Source organism: Terrapene carolina, unplaced genomic scaffold, assembly GCF_002925995.2.
Source record: "Terrapene carolina triunguis isolate 2854851 unplaced genomic scaffold, T_m_triunguis-2.0 Scaffold113, whole genome shotgun sequence".
In the NCBI taxonomy this organism is placed as follows: Eukaryota; Metazoa; Chordata; order Testudines; family Emydidae; genus Terrapene; species Terrapene triunguis.
The window spans coordinates 23,649,412-23,666,875 of record NW_020664464.1 but is presented as its reverse complement, the minus strand read 5'-3'; the positions used below and the strand labels follow the sequence as shown (position 1 = coordinate 23,666,875).

The 17,464-nt window shown below is 37.5% G+C and overlaps 1 protein-coding gene across 1 annotated transcript in view; it reads left to right on the top strand.

The window, feature by feature from the left end:
* The first annotated feature begins 3,117 nt into the window (after positions 1 to 3,117).
* The window catches only part of MFSD14B (major facilitator superfamily domain containing 14B), a 27,712-nt gene continuing 13,365 nt past the window's right edge, over positions 3,118 to 17,464 (top strand). Inside the window, exons 1-5 of the mRNA XM_026652361.2 lie at positions 3,118 to 3,624; positions 8,064 to 8,126; positions 10,430 to 10,557; positions 11,662 to 11,776; positions 16,839 to 17,057. Of these exons, the coding sequence (XP_026508146.1) occupies positions 3,616 to 3,624; positions 8,064 to 8,126; positions 10,430 to 10,557; positions 11,662 to 11,776; positions 16,839 to 17,057 (534 nt within the window). The 5' untranslated portion in view covers positions 3,118 to 3,615. The remainder of the gene's footprint in view (positions 3,625 to 8,063; positions 8,127 to 10,429; positions 10,558 to 11,661; positions 11,777 to 16,838; positions 17,058 to 17,464) is intronic.

The window sequence follows — 17,464 nt, the reverse complement described above, 5'->3', positions numbered from 1 at the left end:
CTGTCTTCTTTGTTCTTGAAATTACAAATTATGCTCTTCCTCTTATATCGTAGAAGTCTTAACAAGCTAGATTTATCCTCTGTAAGAGTTCATTGGGAGTCTAGGGAACAGGTTTGTTCATGTTGAACAGCCATGTTCTGGTTGAAAATATTTTTGATGGCATTCTTGGAATGCAGCACTCAGGTCACAGGCAACACATTAAAATGAATGTTTTGTGAATTTACTGTCCTCTTTCACAGAGAGAAATTTAACTTTGGGGAGGAAAGGGGAAACGGAACATAGAGAGGAAGAGAAGTGTGGTGGAATGGAGTTTTGCTTTTGTTTCTGATATTTTTAACATCTTTGATAGGTGATAGGTTAGGATTTTTTAATTTTGCCCAACAATGCTGACTGGCTAATAACTTTGGTAATTGGTTCATTGTTAGGTATTAATGAGTGAGGGGGATTTTGTGTGATGTACATGTACTTTTCTTCTTCACTGATTTTGCAGCTGTGTGTTTTGACTAATGCACTTTGTTGAAAGATGGTTTGGTTTATCTTTATCATAGCACTTGCCGTAAACTTTCTCACTGCATAAATTCCAATAACTTATACAAGAAATATGAATCATGATATGGCAGGAAAATACTATACCTGAAATTTTGTCATGTCACTAGGAGCATTAAACTTTTAACAGGTTAACTCTTTAAAATGTTGTGATGGAGACAAGGAAAATAATGTACTCTATGGCTCAGGTGATTATCCAGATCACTGATTGTTCCAATGCCACACTTAAGTTCATGTGTTCTTCCTCATCTGCTGCTATAACACAATGTTCTAGTTTTCCTTTAAGATTTGGAGGTGAGGCGCCTGTCCTTTATCTTCCAGTTTCAAGAATCCTGAAGCTCTGTTACATTTTGAAGCGCATAACCATTTGTCTTACTTACATCTGTCTCAGCCTACTTCTCATTTTTTAAACTGGGTTACAGAAATTGTCTCATTCTGTTACAAGATACCAGAGCTATATGTTTCACTATTTTGAGTGCTACTATGGTGCTTCTCCTTTCTGGGGACGCTCTCCTGTTAGAGGTCTTGTTAAACTCAGTGTTCGGGGGCGGGGGGGGGGGGGGGGGGGAGTTCTTCTGAAGTATTGCAATTTTGAGTCCTGTAGGGAATTTCCAAGACACATGGCTTGGAAGTATCTTGATTGTGGCAAGAAAGAGATGAAAACTTTCTTCCTTTGTGTAATGGAAATGCTTTGTGATGTCATATTCATTTTACCACACTTAAAATATTTAACTTAATGCAGACAACTACTGTGTAAATTTTCAGTATAACCACTTGAAGACCCTGTCCTGCAAACACTTAGGCACATGCTTAACTGTTCTACCATGAGTAGTCCCACTGATTTAAATGGAAATGCTCACGGTGGTAAAGTTAATCATATGCAGCAGCGGTTGCAGGATTGGCATTTGAGACTCTGGCTGCGGGAAGTCTGTGAGTATAAAGTTGTGGATTATGTATATAATTTATCAGTGTACCTTATTTCAAAGCTAGATGTCTGATTTTTGCCTGCATTAACCTGTTTTGACAGTTACAGTACTTAATTTGTTGTGTTTGTGTGCTTTTGGGAGAAGAGGTATGCAGCAGCAAACAAAAATAATTTAATAACATCTGATGGTCAGGTTAGCAATTACTGTAGATTTATACACTTAGTGTCTACTCTAGGGAATTCTTTTAAAATCCCACCCATGACATGGTTCATCTAAATAGAATGTTTAAGTGAACTAACATAGTAATAAAAATGCCTTGTTATAGGCCCTGATTAAAGCACATTTACAATCACACGGTTCCCCTGGTATATCAAAGCCATTGAGCCGAGGAGGAACAGTAAGTCCATAACTATATTATGTGTTTTCATCATAAGTGCTCTATAAACATGAATTAATGAAGCCTTAAAACACCCCCTCTGTGGTAGGTACTTGAACTGTTTTACAGATGTTGTAGTTAAGGCAGAGGGACCACACAGGGGAAGGAGTCTGTATCGGAGCCAGTAGAGCAACGAGTTCCTGGGTCTCCAATCCTTTGAGACTCTATTTCTCTTGACAGAGTTTTAAACCTTTTTATGATCATATGATTAAAATTGGAGAAAGTCTTCTTTGGAGCTTATTTAAAGATATGAGGTAAATTGTTGCAAGTTGAAAAATATATCGAAATAGTGAGCCAGGAAAAAACTCAAATCACATGTTCAAATCTGTTGAGATTGGGAACTCCAATGCAGTTATTCAACATGGAATATAGTAATCTTTCTAATATGTAGCAAAGCACAGGTTGTAATTTAGTGCCTTTAATACCATGGAGCTAAATATATCAAAAGGAAAACTATATGAGAGAAATTTAAAGGTCTACATACAGCATGTCATGTTGCTGTTTGTGATGAAATCAGCTGATAAAGATCCATGTTGCTCATTTCTGTGAACATATGCAGGACTTGAAAAATCACCTACTTGGATGGACAGCTCTGCCTGTTTGTTTAGGGTGCCGAAGCCATCAACTTCTGGCAGAACTTAAGTTTGCATTTATTTTTGTCATGTTTCTATCCATTCGGCATGTGATGCTCTGCAGTATTGCCTTTCTGATTCTGAAGATAGACTACTGTAGTGCCTCTGCTGCTCAAACTTTCCTAAGTAGCTTGTAAGAATGATTAGTTTCACTTGGGCAGAACAAAAACCTCTGGACAGTGGTGAAACTGAGGGGAGAAATTAATTTTGCTGCTGCTTGGTAACCTACAAGCAACAGAAGAGATGGGAGCTGGAGTTATTCACAGGGAAAGACCCTCCAAAAAAGGAGACTGGAGGTGAGATAGAGTAGTATAAACTTTTCTCCTGACACAGAGGACGGTTAAGAGTGGGGAGATGTTTCTCCTAATCAGCTGGAGGTTGGGGAAGCAGGTCTTCAGATATGCAAGAATAACTCCTGAGGAAGGTTCATGGGCAGTACTCTTAGACCAGTGGTTCTCAAACTATTTACCCTGCGGCCCACAATGTGTTATGTGGGCCGCATCCAATACTACCTGTATGGCCCTGAGGATGTCACATGGGCTGCAGCCATGCCAACTGGGCCGCAGGTTGAGAACCACTGTCTTAGACAAATTTAAGAAGCTTCCCCCTTCTCTGAGTGCGGAAGCTTGGCTTCTTCCTAGGGCATTGCCCCTGGACCTCATCGTTGGATCTGCTCACTCCCCTCCACAAATGATTCATACTGCCTATAACTGATAGGTTTAGAAAGCTAAAGCAACGTATCAAATGGGAAATGGCTGGTGGCTTTAGTGGTCCTTTAGAGTGGTTGGGAGGGAAGGTTTTTTATGTTGATGTGATCAGTTTCTCTTACCCTGGTTACTTGGCTCATTCAGATCACCTTTAAAGTGTTTGGGTTTTTTAAATTGTAGGTCACCTTGAACACTTATTACTGTTTCAAAATGTTATGTAAATTGAGAAGTCACTTCAAAAGATATCCATTATTCATATTTAAATACCCCTTTATTTTTAGCAACAAGGTATTGGTCGACCAAGTGTGTACCATGCTGTCGTGGTCATATTCCTGGAATTCTTTGCCTGGGGACTATTGACAACTCCCATGCTAAAAGTAAGTATTGCCAATACTGTTTCTCTTTCCTATGATAATGTCACAGCTCAGTTTGTTTACTTTGGAGATCCTGTTCATGCTCTCTGGGGGATCTGGTTTTAAGTGAGTTTTATTTTATTCCCCGGTGTCTTAATAAAGCAGTTTGAGGTCTCTGACTCTTTTTGCTTATATCAAGCCATCACGATTTGTACAGTTGGTATTCTGCTAAATGGGACCACAGCTGGACTGTCAGAGGAACTGCAAGTTTGATCTGAAATTCATTGGCAGAGCACCTACAGTGCTGTATCTTAAGTCAGTGTTGTCAGAGCCTCATTTTTACAAGAACAAAAAGTATTTAAAAGAAAAAATTAACTACAGAGGTTTTGTTTTATAATATAAAGACTTGAGTGTATGCTTTATTTGCCGGTTATAACAATTTAATTATGGGCAGGGAAGATTATAATTTTAACTGCAATGTGGGCTGTTCGTTATATCAACGTAACATTTGCAGTAAAATTTATTAAAGATCTTCATGTTAGAAATAGATTTTACAGCTGCTTAAACCCTTATAGAAGGCAGCTACTCTCCAGATGGCTAGATCATTTAAAGGATTGGCAATAGGATATGGAGTCTTTTATCTTCAGGTTAGAGGTGTAAATTCTTTCCATATCAAGACCGCCTAAGGGCTGGTCTACACTGAGGACTTATATTGGCATAACTACTATCTCTGAGGGGTCTGAAAAATCCACATGCTGAGGTATGTGGTGTGGCTATTGTGACTTAACCCCTGCTGTAGACAGTGCTATGTTGATAGAATATTTCTTCCTGTGACCTAGCTACTGCCCCTCCAGGAGGTGGATTAACTACAGTGATGGGGGAACCCTTTTGTGACTGTAGTGCAGGGGTTCTCAAACTGGGGGTTGGGACCCCTCACGGGGTCGCGAGGTTATTACATGAGGGGTTGCGAGCTGCCAGCCTCCACCTCAAACCTCGCTTTGCCTCCAGCATTTATGATGGTGTTAAATATATAAAAAAGTGTTCTTAATTTATAAGGGGAGGTTGCACTCAGAGGCTTGTTATGTGCAAGGGGTCACCAGTACAAAAGTTTGAGAACCCCTGCTGTAGTGAGTGTCTACACTAAAGTGCTCCAGCAGTGCAGCTGCAGCTCTATCGCTGTAGTGTTTTAAGTGTAGACATGCTCTGAGTTATCAAACGCCCTCTTAGTGATAGATATGCTAGTATCTCAGTCTTGTTTCTCATTGAAAAGTGTCCATATAATAACTTGGTCATCTTTCAACAGGTTCAGAATTCAAAGAGGCATGAAAACCAACATTACTTTGTTCCCTAGGAGGGTTCCCCCAGAATAATGGTGGTGTATATTGTCATGACAGTGAAATGAAGCTTTTTATTTGATAACTTTTGCTACATTGGCTCTTTAGATAGAGGGCTTAGGTTTCCAGTCCTGTTACTCTCAATGTAACTAAATTAACTTTTAACTATATTAACAACAAAAAGCTACCTATGTCTGGACGGGACATCAAGCCCAGCCCCCTGTGCTGAGCCAGGACCGAGTAAACCTAGACCATCCCTGACACCTGTTTGTCCTGTCAGTTTTTAAAAACCTCCAATGATGGGGATTCCACAGCCTCCCTTGGAAGCCTATTCCAGAGTTTAACTCCCTTTATAGTTAATTTTTCCTAATAGCTAACCTAAAATTCCCTTGCTGTGGATAAAGCCCATTACTTCTTGTCCTACCTTCAGTGCACATGGATAGTAATTGATCACAGTCCTCTTTATAACAGCTCTTAACATATTTAAAGCCTGTTATCATTGGCCCCCCTCAGTTTTTTCTTTTCTCAAGGCTACACATGCGCCCCCCCCCTCCTTTTTTTGTTTAAACCTCTCATGTTCAGGTTTTCTAAATCTTCTCATGTTTGTTGTTCTCCACTGGACTCTCTCCAATTTGTTCACATCTTTCCTAAAGTGTGGTGCCCAGAACTGGACTCCAGCTGAGGCCTGATTGAGGCTGAGTAGAGTGGTACAGTTACCTCCTATGTTTTACAACGCTCCTATTAATACATCCCAGAATATTATCCTTTTTCCCAACTGCATTGTTGACTCTCATTGTGATCCACTGTAACCCCCAGATCCTTTTTTGCAGTACTACTAACTGGCAATCCCCCATTTTGTAGCTGTGCATTTGATGTTTCTTTCCGAGTTGTAGTGATTGCATTTGTCTGTATTGAATTTCATTTTGTTAAAGTCAGACCAATTCTTCAATTCCTCAAGGTCAGTTTGAATTCTAATCCTGTACTCCAAAGTGCTTGCAACCCCTCCCAGTTTGGGGTCATCTGCAGATTTTATAAGAATACTCTCCACTCCATTATTCAAGTCACTTATAAAAATATTGAAAGTTGCAGACCCCTACTGGATGCCATTAGGTATCCCCTCCCTATGTTGCAGCAAACCATGATAACTGCGTGTTGAGTGTTGTGCATCCACCTTTTAGTAATTCCATCTAGATCGCATTTACCTAGTTTGCTTTCTAGAATGTCATGTGGGACTGTGAGAAGCCTTATAGAGTGAAGATAAATCATGTCTACAGCCTCCCCAGTTGGCCAATAATTCTGTCAGTGAAAGAGATTGGTTTGGCATGATTTCTTCCTGACAAATCTGTGCTGGCTATTCTTTATAATCTTTTTATTCTCTAGATACTTACGAATTGATTGTTTAATAATTTGTTCCAGTATCTTTCCAGATATCGAATTTAGGCTGACTGGTTATAATTCTCTGGGTCTCTCCCCCCCCCTCCTTTTTTTTTTTTTTTAAGATAGCTACTTTGTACCTCCAGTCCTCTCAGACGTCAACCATCCTCCATGAGTTATGTTAGAAAGAATACCATAGATTTAGTAAAATCAAAATTTTTTTAAACATCTAATTTACTTTCTACAGTTTTCTACCAAAACCAACTAAATATGAGAGAAAAGTAGTTGATACAGAAGTCTGGGACTTCATCAGACTGGTGATGGCTTCATAGGAAAAAAGCTGAGATACTCTGTTTAAAGATAATTATTTGATTTCTACTTTTGCTGGGCTTCTTCCTTTTATTTTTATGACAAGAGAGACTTGCAAGAAGTTAGGATCTTTTAAAAAGCTGATCTGCTGTCCCTCTTCTCCACCTGGAGTCCTAATTTTCTTTTTGTGATTTAAAAGATTAATTAAAAGCAGAAGCTGATGAAAAGTTGATTTAAATAGCCGTGGTAATAAAAGAGGAGACGCATGAAAAACATAATCCTATCAGCAGAATTATCTCTAGAAAGAAAGCTATTAATGTTGCATAAACTGTGGCATAATGCTGTTTTTTGGTGTGTCATGTTTCTCATCAGTGGTTTTCAATATACATATAAATAACTTCTATGGATGTTGCCAACCCTGGTATAGAAATATATGGATGCATTTTATTTGAGATTTTGTGAAGAGCTTGGAAAATTATGCTGGTTTAAACAAGTAACATCCAGTTCTATTCCTAACACTAATCCATAAAACTTTTATATGCGCTTGTCTCCTTCTAATAGACAAAGCTAAGTTACAGCAATTGATAAAATGCCTCACGGGTAATATTCTAGCAAGTTTGTTCACATCTAATTAGAGTTTACTGGACTAGTTCAAGAGCAGGCATGTGATTATTAATGTGCTTTAATCAGGGCCTATAACAAAAATCCACTTGGTATGTAAAGAATGATTGGTTTATGCATAATTGTACTAGTAACCTTAGATTCCCCCCCCCGAGCAACAGCTTCTATCTGCATAACTGTTAGAGACCCAACAGGCTCTGTACTCATTGCAGTATAGTTAGCTATACAAATTGTAGATCTTCTTTTTTTCACTAAGTTACTAACTTTTCAACATCCTTTCAAATAGTTTGTCATCCTGCCAATAAGAATAATTATAATCAAATTAGACTGAAAATGGTGTTCACCTAATATAGCAGTGCTTGGGCCAATTATTCGGGTATAATTGTACTACAGTATTTTGGTCTAACTATACTCGTATACTAGTATGAACCCCTATTTGGACACACTTATTCCAGGATAAGAGTGGCCTTTTCCCCCCGGTGTAGTTTAAATCCCTTCCCATACAACATGAGCTAAATAGAAGAAAAACACTTTTATCCTGGAGTAGGTGACTGCTCAAGGATTATATCAGTATAAATATATTGGCTTAAATTCATATATTATTTTACACCAATTTACTCCCGTAGACAATTAATTTACTCCTGTAGACAAGTCCTAAGAGTTCTGCTGTGAGTCTGATAAACTTTTAACAAGGCTTGGTGAAGATGTATTTGTCCCCTCCTTATTGTTGAGAGAGGATTACATTTTTGTCATCATTTTTCTTTTCCCTTCTTTTGTTTCTTAATTCAGACACAACCTAAAATTTAACATGTTCTTTCTCTTTAGGTCTTACATGAAACATTTCCTCAGCATACATTTCTAATGAATGGTCTTATTCAGGGTGTTAAGGTAAGACTCTGAAATAAACAGTTCAACATAATCTTTTTGTGCTTATGAGTTACAAAGATGTCCATGTTTCAGTCACTTTTTTCACTTCATTTTTTATTGTAATGTCTAGAATGCTTCGAATTGAAATAGATGTCTAAACCAGTTTTTTTCCTCATCCGTAAGTATTTTTTATAAGCTTATGCATCAGTTCGAAGGTGTTTGTTTGTTTTTAATTAACATTTGAAGCATTTTCTGGAAACTTTTAAACACTTTTATTTTGCAAACAGAGGTGGTATGTTGAACAACCTTGGCAAGAACCATTTTCATAATATTTACAGTCTTAGTATCTATGCCCTTATTTTTCAAATCCTGAATTAATAAACAGTGCTAGCATGTGACAGATATTCACATTTCTCCCCCCTACTTCTTCCTCTGTCTCAGGTAAACCAGCATCTCATATTTTTTTTTAAAGAAATTTACATAAGAATAGCCATACTAGATCAGACCAATGGTCCATCTATCCCAGGATTCGGTTTTCTGACAGTGGCCAATGCCAGATGATTCAGAAGGAATGAAGAGAACAGGGCAATTACTGAGTGATCTGTCCCTTCTTGTGTACTCCCAGCTTCTGGTAGTCAGAGGCTTAAGGATACCCAAAGCATGGGGTTGAGTCCCTGGTCATCTTGGCTAATAGCCAGGGCACTACCAAATTCATGGTCCATTTTGGTCAATTTCACAGTCATAGGATTTTTAAAATTGTAAATTTCATGATTTCAGATATTTAAATCTGAAATGTCAGTGTTGTAACTGTAGGGGTCCTGACCCAAAAAGGGGCTGTGGGGGAGGGGGGGTCACAAGGTTATTGTACGGGGGGTGGTACTGTCACCCTTACTTCTGCGCTGCTGCTGGCAGGGGCGCTGCCTTCAGAGCTGGGTAGCCCCCCCCCCCACACGCACACAACCCCTTTTTGGGTTGGGACCCCCAGTTTGAGAAACTCTGGTCTCCCCCCCTAAAATCTGTATAGTATAGTGTAAAAGTACACACAAGACCAGACTTCACGGTCCAAGACGTGTTTTTCATGCCCATGAATTTGGTAGGGCCCTACTAATAGCCATTGATGGACTTACCTACACTAAGAATTACCATGAATCTAATTCTTGGTGTAGAAGGTGGCTACAGAACTTTCTGTCTCTAGATTTGAGCATGCAATTTTTCGCTTGTTCTTTTAGAAGGCTGAAATGTTTAGTTTTTCCATTTGCAAGACTGACTTCTCACATGCCCATAACTCCATTCTATGTTTTTGAATTGTAGACTTACTAAAGCATTATCAGAGTGCATTAGGCTTTCCGCCATTAAGATATAATTAATTGAATCATGCTTGGACCTAAAAGCACTGACACTCTACCCTTTGTTTGAAAAAGACCCAGAAAAACACAAAACAATTCACAAAGAAAAAACAATACAAACACAAAACATAATTCTGTTAACATATTCTACTACAGAAAACATCAAGTAGCAAAATACAAATTGGCCATGTTTCAAAAAGTAATCCCACCACTGTCCTGTGACATCTCAAAGAAACCAAAAGAGGAAATTAGTCCTATGTGGTTTTTATAGTGAAATTAAACTGTTTTGAGTAAGAACTAAATGAAAACTGGTGTTCTTAGTTCCTGTGCTTTCTCTCTACTCCAGGATCTTTCCCCCAAATTAAATAACATTAGAAGAAGAAAATGAACCATTTTAAGTACTGTAGATTTTTTTGTATAACACATCAAGGGTTTATTGATAGTTACAAAGGTGCTAGTCCTGTGTTTGTATATCTGAAGCCTTTGTCAAGTATTTGATGTTTTACCCAATTGTGGATAAAGTGAAGGAATCCTAGCTAGAATATCAGTTAGTTTGAAATAGCTGAGGGGTTTAAGCACATAGCAAATAATAAAGGTTGGTACAAAACCAGGGAAAAGGTTGTTCCGTTGCCTAACCAGTTCCAAGCCAGAGAAAAGGAAACCTAGATCAACCTTGTTATAGTGGCACAAAGAATTGAATAATTGAGTTGGGCAGAAAGTTAGTGGAAGAATATAGTTTTATAAGTGTCTTTAGCTGCAATAAGCTTTATTTTTATGTAGGTTTTTAGTTGAAGGTTTATATCCCTGTGTTATAAATTAAATAAAACCTAAAACACTTGATCATTAGCTCTGAAGTCTCCTACAACAGCTATGAATCAAAGCACACATTAAGTCAGTTCCATTTAAATTGTAGTTTTAAAGAAAACCTTTTTATGCCTCAAAATGCATTTACAAATCACCTTTTCTTTTCTCTTACAGGGTTTTTTATCCTTTATGAGTGCTCCATTAATAGGTGCTCTATCTGATGTGTGGGGAAGAAAGTCTTTTCTTCTTGTTACAGTTTTCTTCACTTGTGTCCCAATTCCATTAATGAGGATAAGTCCATGGTAAGTGGTACAGCAGGGGGCTGTGGTGAACTCAATTGCAGGCAGATTGGTGTTTGGAAAATAAGGATAATTAGGCAAGAAGAAAATGATTTACTTCTCCAGATGTGATTAAATCATCCTGGCACTTCTTTGTTCATGTTCTAAACATTGATTTTGTGTATAGGGGTGTTAAAGAAGCAATGTTTCCTGTAAACTGATTTAGTGACTATGTTCTCACACACACACACACACACACACACACACGTCTAGCAGTAATTGCTAAAAATGCTTAGAATGCATTACATAACTGCACTACACAATTTTCAACACTAAGCTCTACTACATTTTTTCTTTCTGAGACTTTTACGGGGATGCACTAATAACCAATATATTTAATATACTTTACAAGCCAAATAAATGTCTCATGGTAGCAATTCTAAATGGGTGAATAATAGAGTGAAGTATAAAATGCAGAAAATTTTTGGCATTTGATTATAGAGCTCTGACATTTTAACTGTATTGCCTTGTTTTCCCTTTACCTTTATTTGCTGTATTTTGGGGAAGCAAAGATATTAAGAGAACTTTCTACACCTGCTGACTGTCTTAGAGCCTGTAATCATGCTCTCGATTTTGAAAGCGTCTAACTTTAATACATGGGGATTAACTACCACTAACTCACTCCAGAATAACTTGTTTACAGAAAAACTTTCCCACTTTAAAGCAACTGTGGATTGTTAAGTTTTTACAGTTCTACTTCACAACTGAAATTCATCATAGCCTATATTGCTCTTTTCCTTGACAGTTTGATAATTTTATGGGAATCATTATCCTTCATTAGAGGTCAGTCAGAAATTGGGAGTTTCTTTTCATAATTCTCTAGAAAAAGAAAATGCTGCTGTTTTCATTAGATCAATATATTTTGATGTTTGACAGCTTCGTTGGCACTTATTTTACAATATATATTAATCTACAGACTGATTAATGTTATGGATACCTGTATTTTAAGTTATATATAAAGTTGTTCTAGACTAAATATTAACAAATATTTTCATGGCATAAACTGTGTGTTTTTTGTAGTAGAAGATAAATTGGGGGTATTTTCTAATTCTCTTTTTGACTTTTTAGGTGGTACTTTGCTATGATTTCAGTATCTGGAGTCTTTTCTGTTACCTTCTCTGTAATATTTGCGTATGTAGCTGACATAACACAAGAACATGAGAGAAGTACTGCCTATGGACTGGTAAGATGTATATAAAAATTTTAAATTCTCGTACACTAAAGCATTATTAGTAGAGCTGTTTAGGGCACTGATTTCTAACCTGTGGCCCTTGAGGCTCTAAATTCTGGCCCTTGAGGAAGATTGTATCAAGAAGAAAACTTGCGTTTAATTATATGTAGAAAATGTGTTTCTTGATCCATACCTTGTGACATTAAAATTGAAATATTTGAATCAGCCCTTTTACTACGGGGAGAAGAGTGGTACAGTGAGTGGTTAGACTAGCGTAGACTTGGAAGATCTCTGTTCAAGTCCCTGCAACTTCCTCAGTGACTTTGGGCAAGTCAATTAGCCTCTTTGCCCCTTGTGTAAAAGAAGATAATACTCATCTCAACAGGGGTGTTGTGAGGATGAATCTATTAAAGGTTGTGAGGTGCTCAGATACTACAATATAGGGGGTATGTATGTATATGACTTATAGGTAAATAGTCGATAGGAAGCACTGCTTCTCCTAGGAGTGTATCTAAACAATTGTTGTCCCTTCTCTAATGCTCAGCAACTCACCTGCTAGCTGTCTGCTACACTGTGGGGGCGGGAGGAGTGGTAGCTCTGATTTCCATTGCTTGTTTTATCTGCCAGCAGAAATACCTCATGGAAGAGCAGGCTCAGAGCTTTATTGGCTTTGCCTGAATCTTGGGGTTGTCTATAAAAGGATGGCTCCTCACATGGTCCTATTGGAACTGGCAACCCAGGAGAGGGGAGAAAGAGAAGATAAGCAACAAAGCTTTGTTCTAGACCAGATTAGAGCAGCTCTCTCTAATCTTAACCTTAAACTGCACTAACTTGCAACAAATAGCTTTGGACCCAGCTCTGTGAAATACTGAGGGCGTGATTGGTCTCCTGTGATTTCAAGTGTATTTAGACATACAGACCACCTAGGTACAGCTCATGAAACCAGAACATCTGAATGGAAAGAGTTTTAAGTCTTACACAAAGTTAATGCTTGAAAGGTTAACATTGACTCTGAATTTCTTGGCAATTGTTTTTACTAAGTACAACATTCTTAGAAGGATTTTTACCCTTTAATTACTGACGTGACTGCTCAATCTTAACTTTGTCTTCATGAAGCTTTTTATGGGAACTGTTCAAAAAGAATTTAATGCATGAACTTGCTGTGTAAAAACTATCTAAGCCGCATGTCTGCAGTGAACTTTGCAGGCTAACATAACCATGGGGTATCTCTATTAATTCTGTAAAATAAGTTGATTTTTCTTTGTTTCTGTAAACTTAATTCTCACTGTTTGCATCATGCAGTGACATAATTGTCTTTTCTATTTTTAACCTGGACTAACCATGTTTATCCTCTTCCCTGGTGTAAAGGGAGCTTTGGCATCCAAGTGTAGGCTTCCTCTTACGCATTTAGGCAAGTGCCTATGCCAAGAATCTTCAGCCTGATCCAGCTTTCAGTGGGCCCAGTCCTAGTGGCTTGGATAGGAGAAATTTCTTCCCCTCCATTTCTTTGTGATGCTGCCAGCGTCTTTCATTGAGATTCCTAATAAGTAGCTTGCTCAGGATAACATCATGTGCCACTTGAGCCAATGGGTGAGTTTTGCCTTTTTGGGAAGGAAGGAAAGGTGCTTTGATTCAGTCTCCCTTGTGAAATGAGACTGCTTATTTTGGAGTTGGACACGAGTGTAGATCAAGAGCTTAATGACATTACACTGCTACAGCTGCAGTCAATGGATGGACTCAAGCCAAATCTCCTTTGTTTATAAAAAAAAAAAAAAAAAAGAGAGTGCTGACCAGGTGATTTTTCTGAGGGTCCTCGAATTCTGGAACTTGCTCCTGCCTTGGTTTTAAATAGCCTGAATTTGACTACTTTCTTAGAATGCTGTAAAAGCCACTTGTTTGAGGTTTTGTTGAAGGATGGGTGGCTCTTCTAGAGTTTTTCCATTTTTGTCTGCTGGTTGAGGTAAATTGTTGCTTCTGTTTGATTTAGTGTTGCTGTCTGGAAAAGCCACTGATTTATCAGAAATGTTCTAGTAATTTCAGCTATTAGCAGAACCTTAATGATTAAATGAAGAAAATTCCCCTGCCCTCCTCTCATTTGTTCAGGAAAAACTGTGCATGTATTTAAAAAAAAAAAAAAATTTAGGAATGGAGGTGGTGTAGGGTAAGTTCAGAGTCTTTTTTGACTAATTGAACTGGCATGGAATTCAAGAGTATAAGTAGCTACAGAAATGCTGCTACCATAAACTGCATAATTCCCCCCCCCCCCCCCCCCCATATCAATTAGCTGCTTTGAGCTATTGAGTCTGTTTTTGGAGGCAACATTGGCCTTTCTCCCAGACAATGCTAGTATGATGATCAGTTAAAAAATCCACATTCATGTGGTGCAGCACCTTGTAACATGTCTGTCTGTGTTTGTGACCTAATGGAATGGTCTGACCGGGAAACTTCCGTTGCAGCTTATTTTGGGGGATAAAATATGTGTTTCCTTAATCCTTTTTAAATGAATCCTTTTCCTATTCTCTTTTAATAGGGAACCTCTTCTGAGGCCACATCATCAAACAATCACTCTCTTGTCTGGCTAACAGTGTGTAACTTTTTTTTTTTTTTTTTTTAAATTGAAAGTGAACGTTAGCTGCTGCTTAATTCTTTGGCAACAGTAACTCATTGGAGCAGAGATGTACAGGTGCTAAGCACCTATTTCCTGTTACTTTATTAATGCATTGGCATTAGGAAATCCTTGAATAATAATAGTATACTTCTGCTTCTTAAAAATGTCACAAGGTATCTTCTCAGTACTTTGGCATAAAGTTCGAAGAAAGTAGGAATCATAGCAAAAGAAGTTCTGCTCAGAAGTTTGGACATTAGGTCAGAGTGAATGGCTTGAGCAGGAAATTTAACTGTATAGATGAATTGTGTTTGTTTACTGAATTGAATGCAAACAGTTGGAGCTTGATACATTTGGCAGGTAGACACCTCTTTTCAATTATTTGCATCTCTGCATCATGATTTATGCCCTTAAAGATGGGTTTAGGTCGTGTAGCTGTTGACCACAAGTGTTGTCATCATCTTTCTCAAATAACAAGAACCCCTTCTAGTACTTCATTTGCAATAGCCTTTTCTGGTCAGCTAGAATTTGAACTGTTTTAGCTACTTGGAAGCAGCTACTTTGTACCAGTTGAATCTGAGTAGAGAAAATTTGTCTGATTTCCTTCAAAGCTACCAATGTAGGTAGATACTTGCATAGCTCAAGATTGGAGGTGTGTAGTAATGGGCCTTCAAACTTAATCATTTCTCCCTTCATCCCTACACTAAAAGAATCTGTTTCAAGGTTAATATTAGTTCAGGACTCTAGTCCCTGGCATGTTGTACCATATTCTCTTACTTTTCAGCTGTTAAAAGATCAGCTAGAAAGACCAAACAGGAAGTCCCAGGAATAAAAATGCTCAAGTGTCCACCTGGCAGTGATGGGAAGAGGAGACTTAGCTGTAAAGTCAGCACAGGTGTAGTGAAAGAGAGAAAATAATAGATTAGAAAGTTGATGGTTCTTTCCTGATTAATAAAATGAGCCATAGTTGAAAAGGACTACTACTATTAAATTGTGCAAATATATGTGATAGAACTATAAGTCAGGGATCATTTCCCTTTCTTAGGCCTTCAAAAAAATAAAATAAAACCCTCTTAGAATTCCTCAATACAAATTTCTAGAAAGGAATAGAATCTAAGATGAGATAAATTGTTCCAGTAAGGATCATGCCTTTTTCTAATCAATCTTATTACTGTACATAACTGTGGTAAGTTCTGTTTTTTATGGTTCTGTGGCCTCAGAATACGTAAAATTAAGTTTCTAGCCCTCATGGTTATAACTGTAACAATTCTAAACATAATGACTATGCACTGTCTTCCTGAGTGCCCAGCTCTCAAAACTTCCAGCTCTTCATCTTCCCCCTCCACCAGCTTCTACAGTTATGTTAAATTCAGTTCTACAATGCCTCATTTTCGGTATGCTCCAGTATTTGTATTAACACAACACAAGGTATTAGTGGTATTCATTTTCATATTTTATTGAAGGAAAACTTCAATTTTTGAGCGTTCTTGTGCCTGCCAAAGAACTACCAGTTTGCCACAGAAATAAAGGGGTTTTGCTGTGGGTTCAGCTTGCCACAGAGTAAGCAGCATGGTGTTAAATACCATAACTGGTAACTTTTAATCAGGAAAAATCCCTTAATTAGCATAAGAAACACTACTTTTACTGTAAACATACTGTAAGCCTAAAATCATGAACTTTGTTAATTTAGGATTTGAATCAGATATATTCACTACTGTATTTATAAGTTAGGATGTGCCTGCACTAGAGAAATTGGTACCCATCTTTTAGCGCTGGTGCATCTGCACCATTAAGTCCTATCAGCCATGAACAGATTTTCATAAAACAATGAAAGTACCTGAGCCCTGTTTGTACTAGTGCTTACAGTGATGCACTTGTAGTCCTGCTGCGCAAAGCGCACAAGTTTTGAGTGTAGACAAGGCCTTGCATAACACATTCTGCTATCACAATTATCCCAAAATGTGGATGCTTGATTTCAAAAAGTTTAAAGCAGCTTAAGTTGTGCATATTGACTAGGGCTGGCTGAATTTTTTTCCATTGGGAAATTGGGTTTTCAATTAAATTAGAACTTTTGTGTAAAGTGTCTACCTTCCTTGAAAACTTTTGATTTTTTTTTTCCATTGGAAAACTGAATTTTTGGATGAAAATCGAAGTTTTTAACTAGAAACTTTCCAGGTTTTGGTTGTAGAAAATGGAGATTTTCATTCTTCTTTTTTTTTTTTCCTACCCATTTTCTGGCCAGCTGTATTTCATTTTTTTTTTTTAATTAAGTACCTTTTTTTTTCAAAACCTTTAAAATTTTTTTTTTTTTTCTTTTTTTTTTTTTTTCTTCCCTTTTTCTGGCCAGGTTTTTTTTATTTTTTTTTTTTAAATGAAGTACCTGTATTTTCAAAACCATTTAAAATTCCTTTATTAATCTGAATTGTATGCTGTAGTGGTGAAACCAATTTAACTTGTTTTTATGCTTAGGTTTCTGCCACCTTTGCAGCAAGTTTGGTAACTAGTCCTGCCATTGGAGCATACCTGTCTGCCAGCAAAGGAGATAACCTTGTAGTACTAGTGGCCACAGTGGTGGCTGTCCTGGATATCTGTTTCATCCTATTAGCTGTACCAGAATCTCTACCTGAAAAAATCAGACCTGCTTCATGGGGAGCCCCTATATCCTGGGAACAAGCAGATCCCTTTGCAGTAAGATATACATTTTTATAAATATTTTAAAATAGTTATTACATCTTTTTAATCAACAGGAATAATTTAATTTTATTGGTAAATTAGTCATTAAACTAATATACATTAATCTGCAAAAGAGGTGTAAACTATAATGAAAATAATCATGTTGGATATTCATCCATTTGGAAGCTGTTACACATACTGGTAGTATGGTGGAGGTCTGGAGGTAGAAAATCTTAAGGAAACACTCCACCCTCTGGACTCATTTAACACATTGTTATGGAAAGGAAAGTGTTTGATTTCTTATGTTGCTGTGTACTCACTTTAAAAAATAAATTGACGTAAGCTTTTTACACGAATTGTATGCTTTTTGCTTTCATAAGGGTGCTGACTTCTATCGGTGAATTCATACACTGATGTTTTAA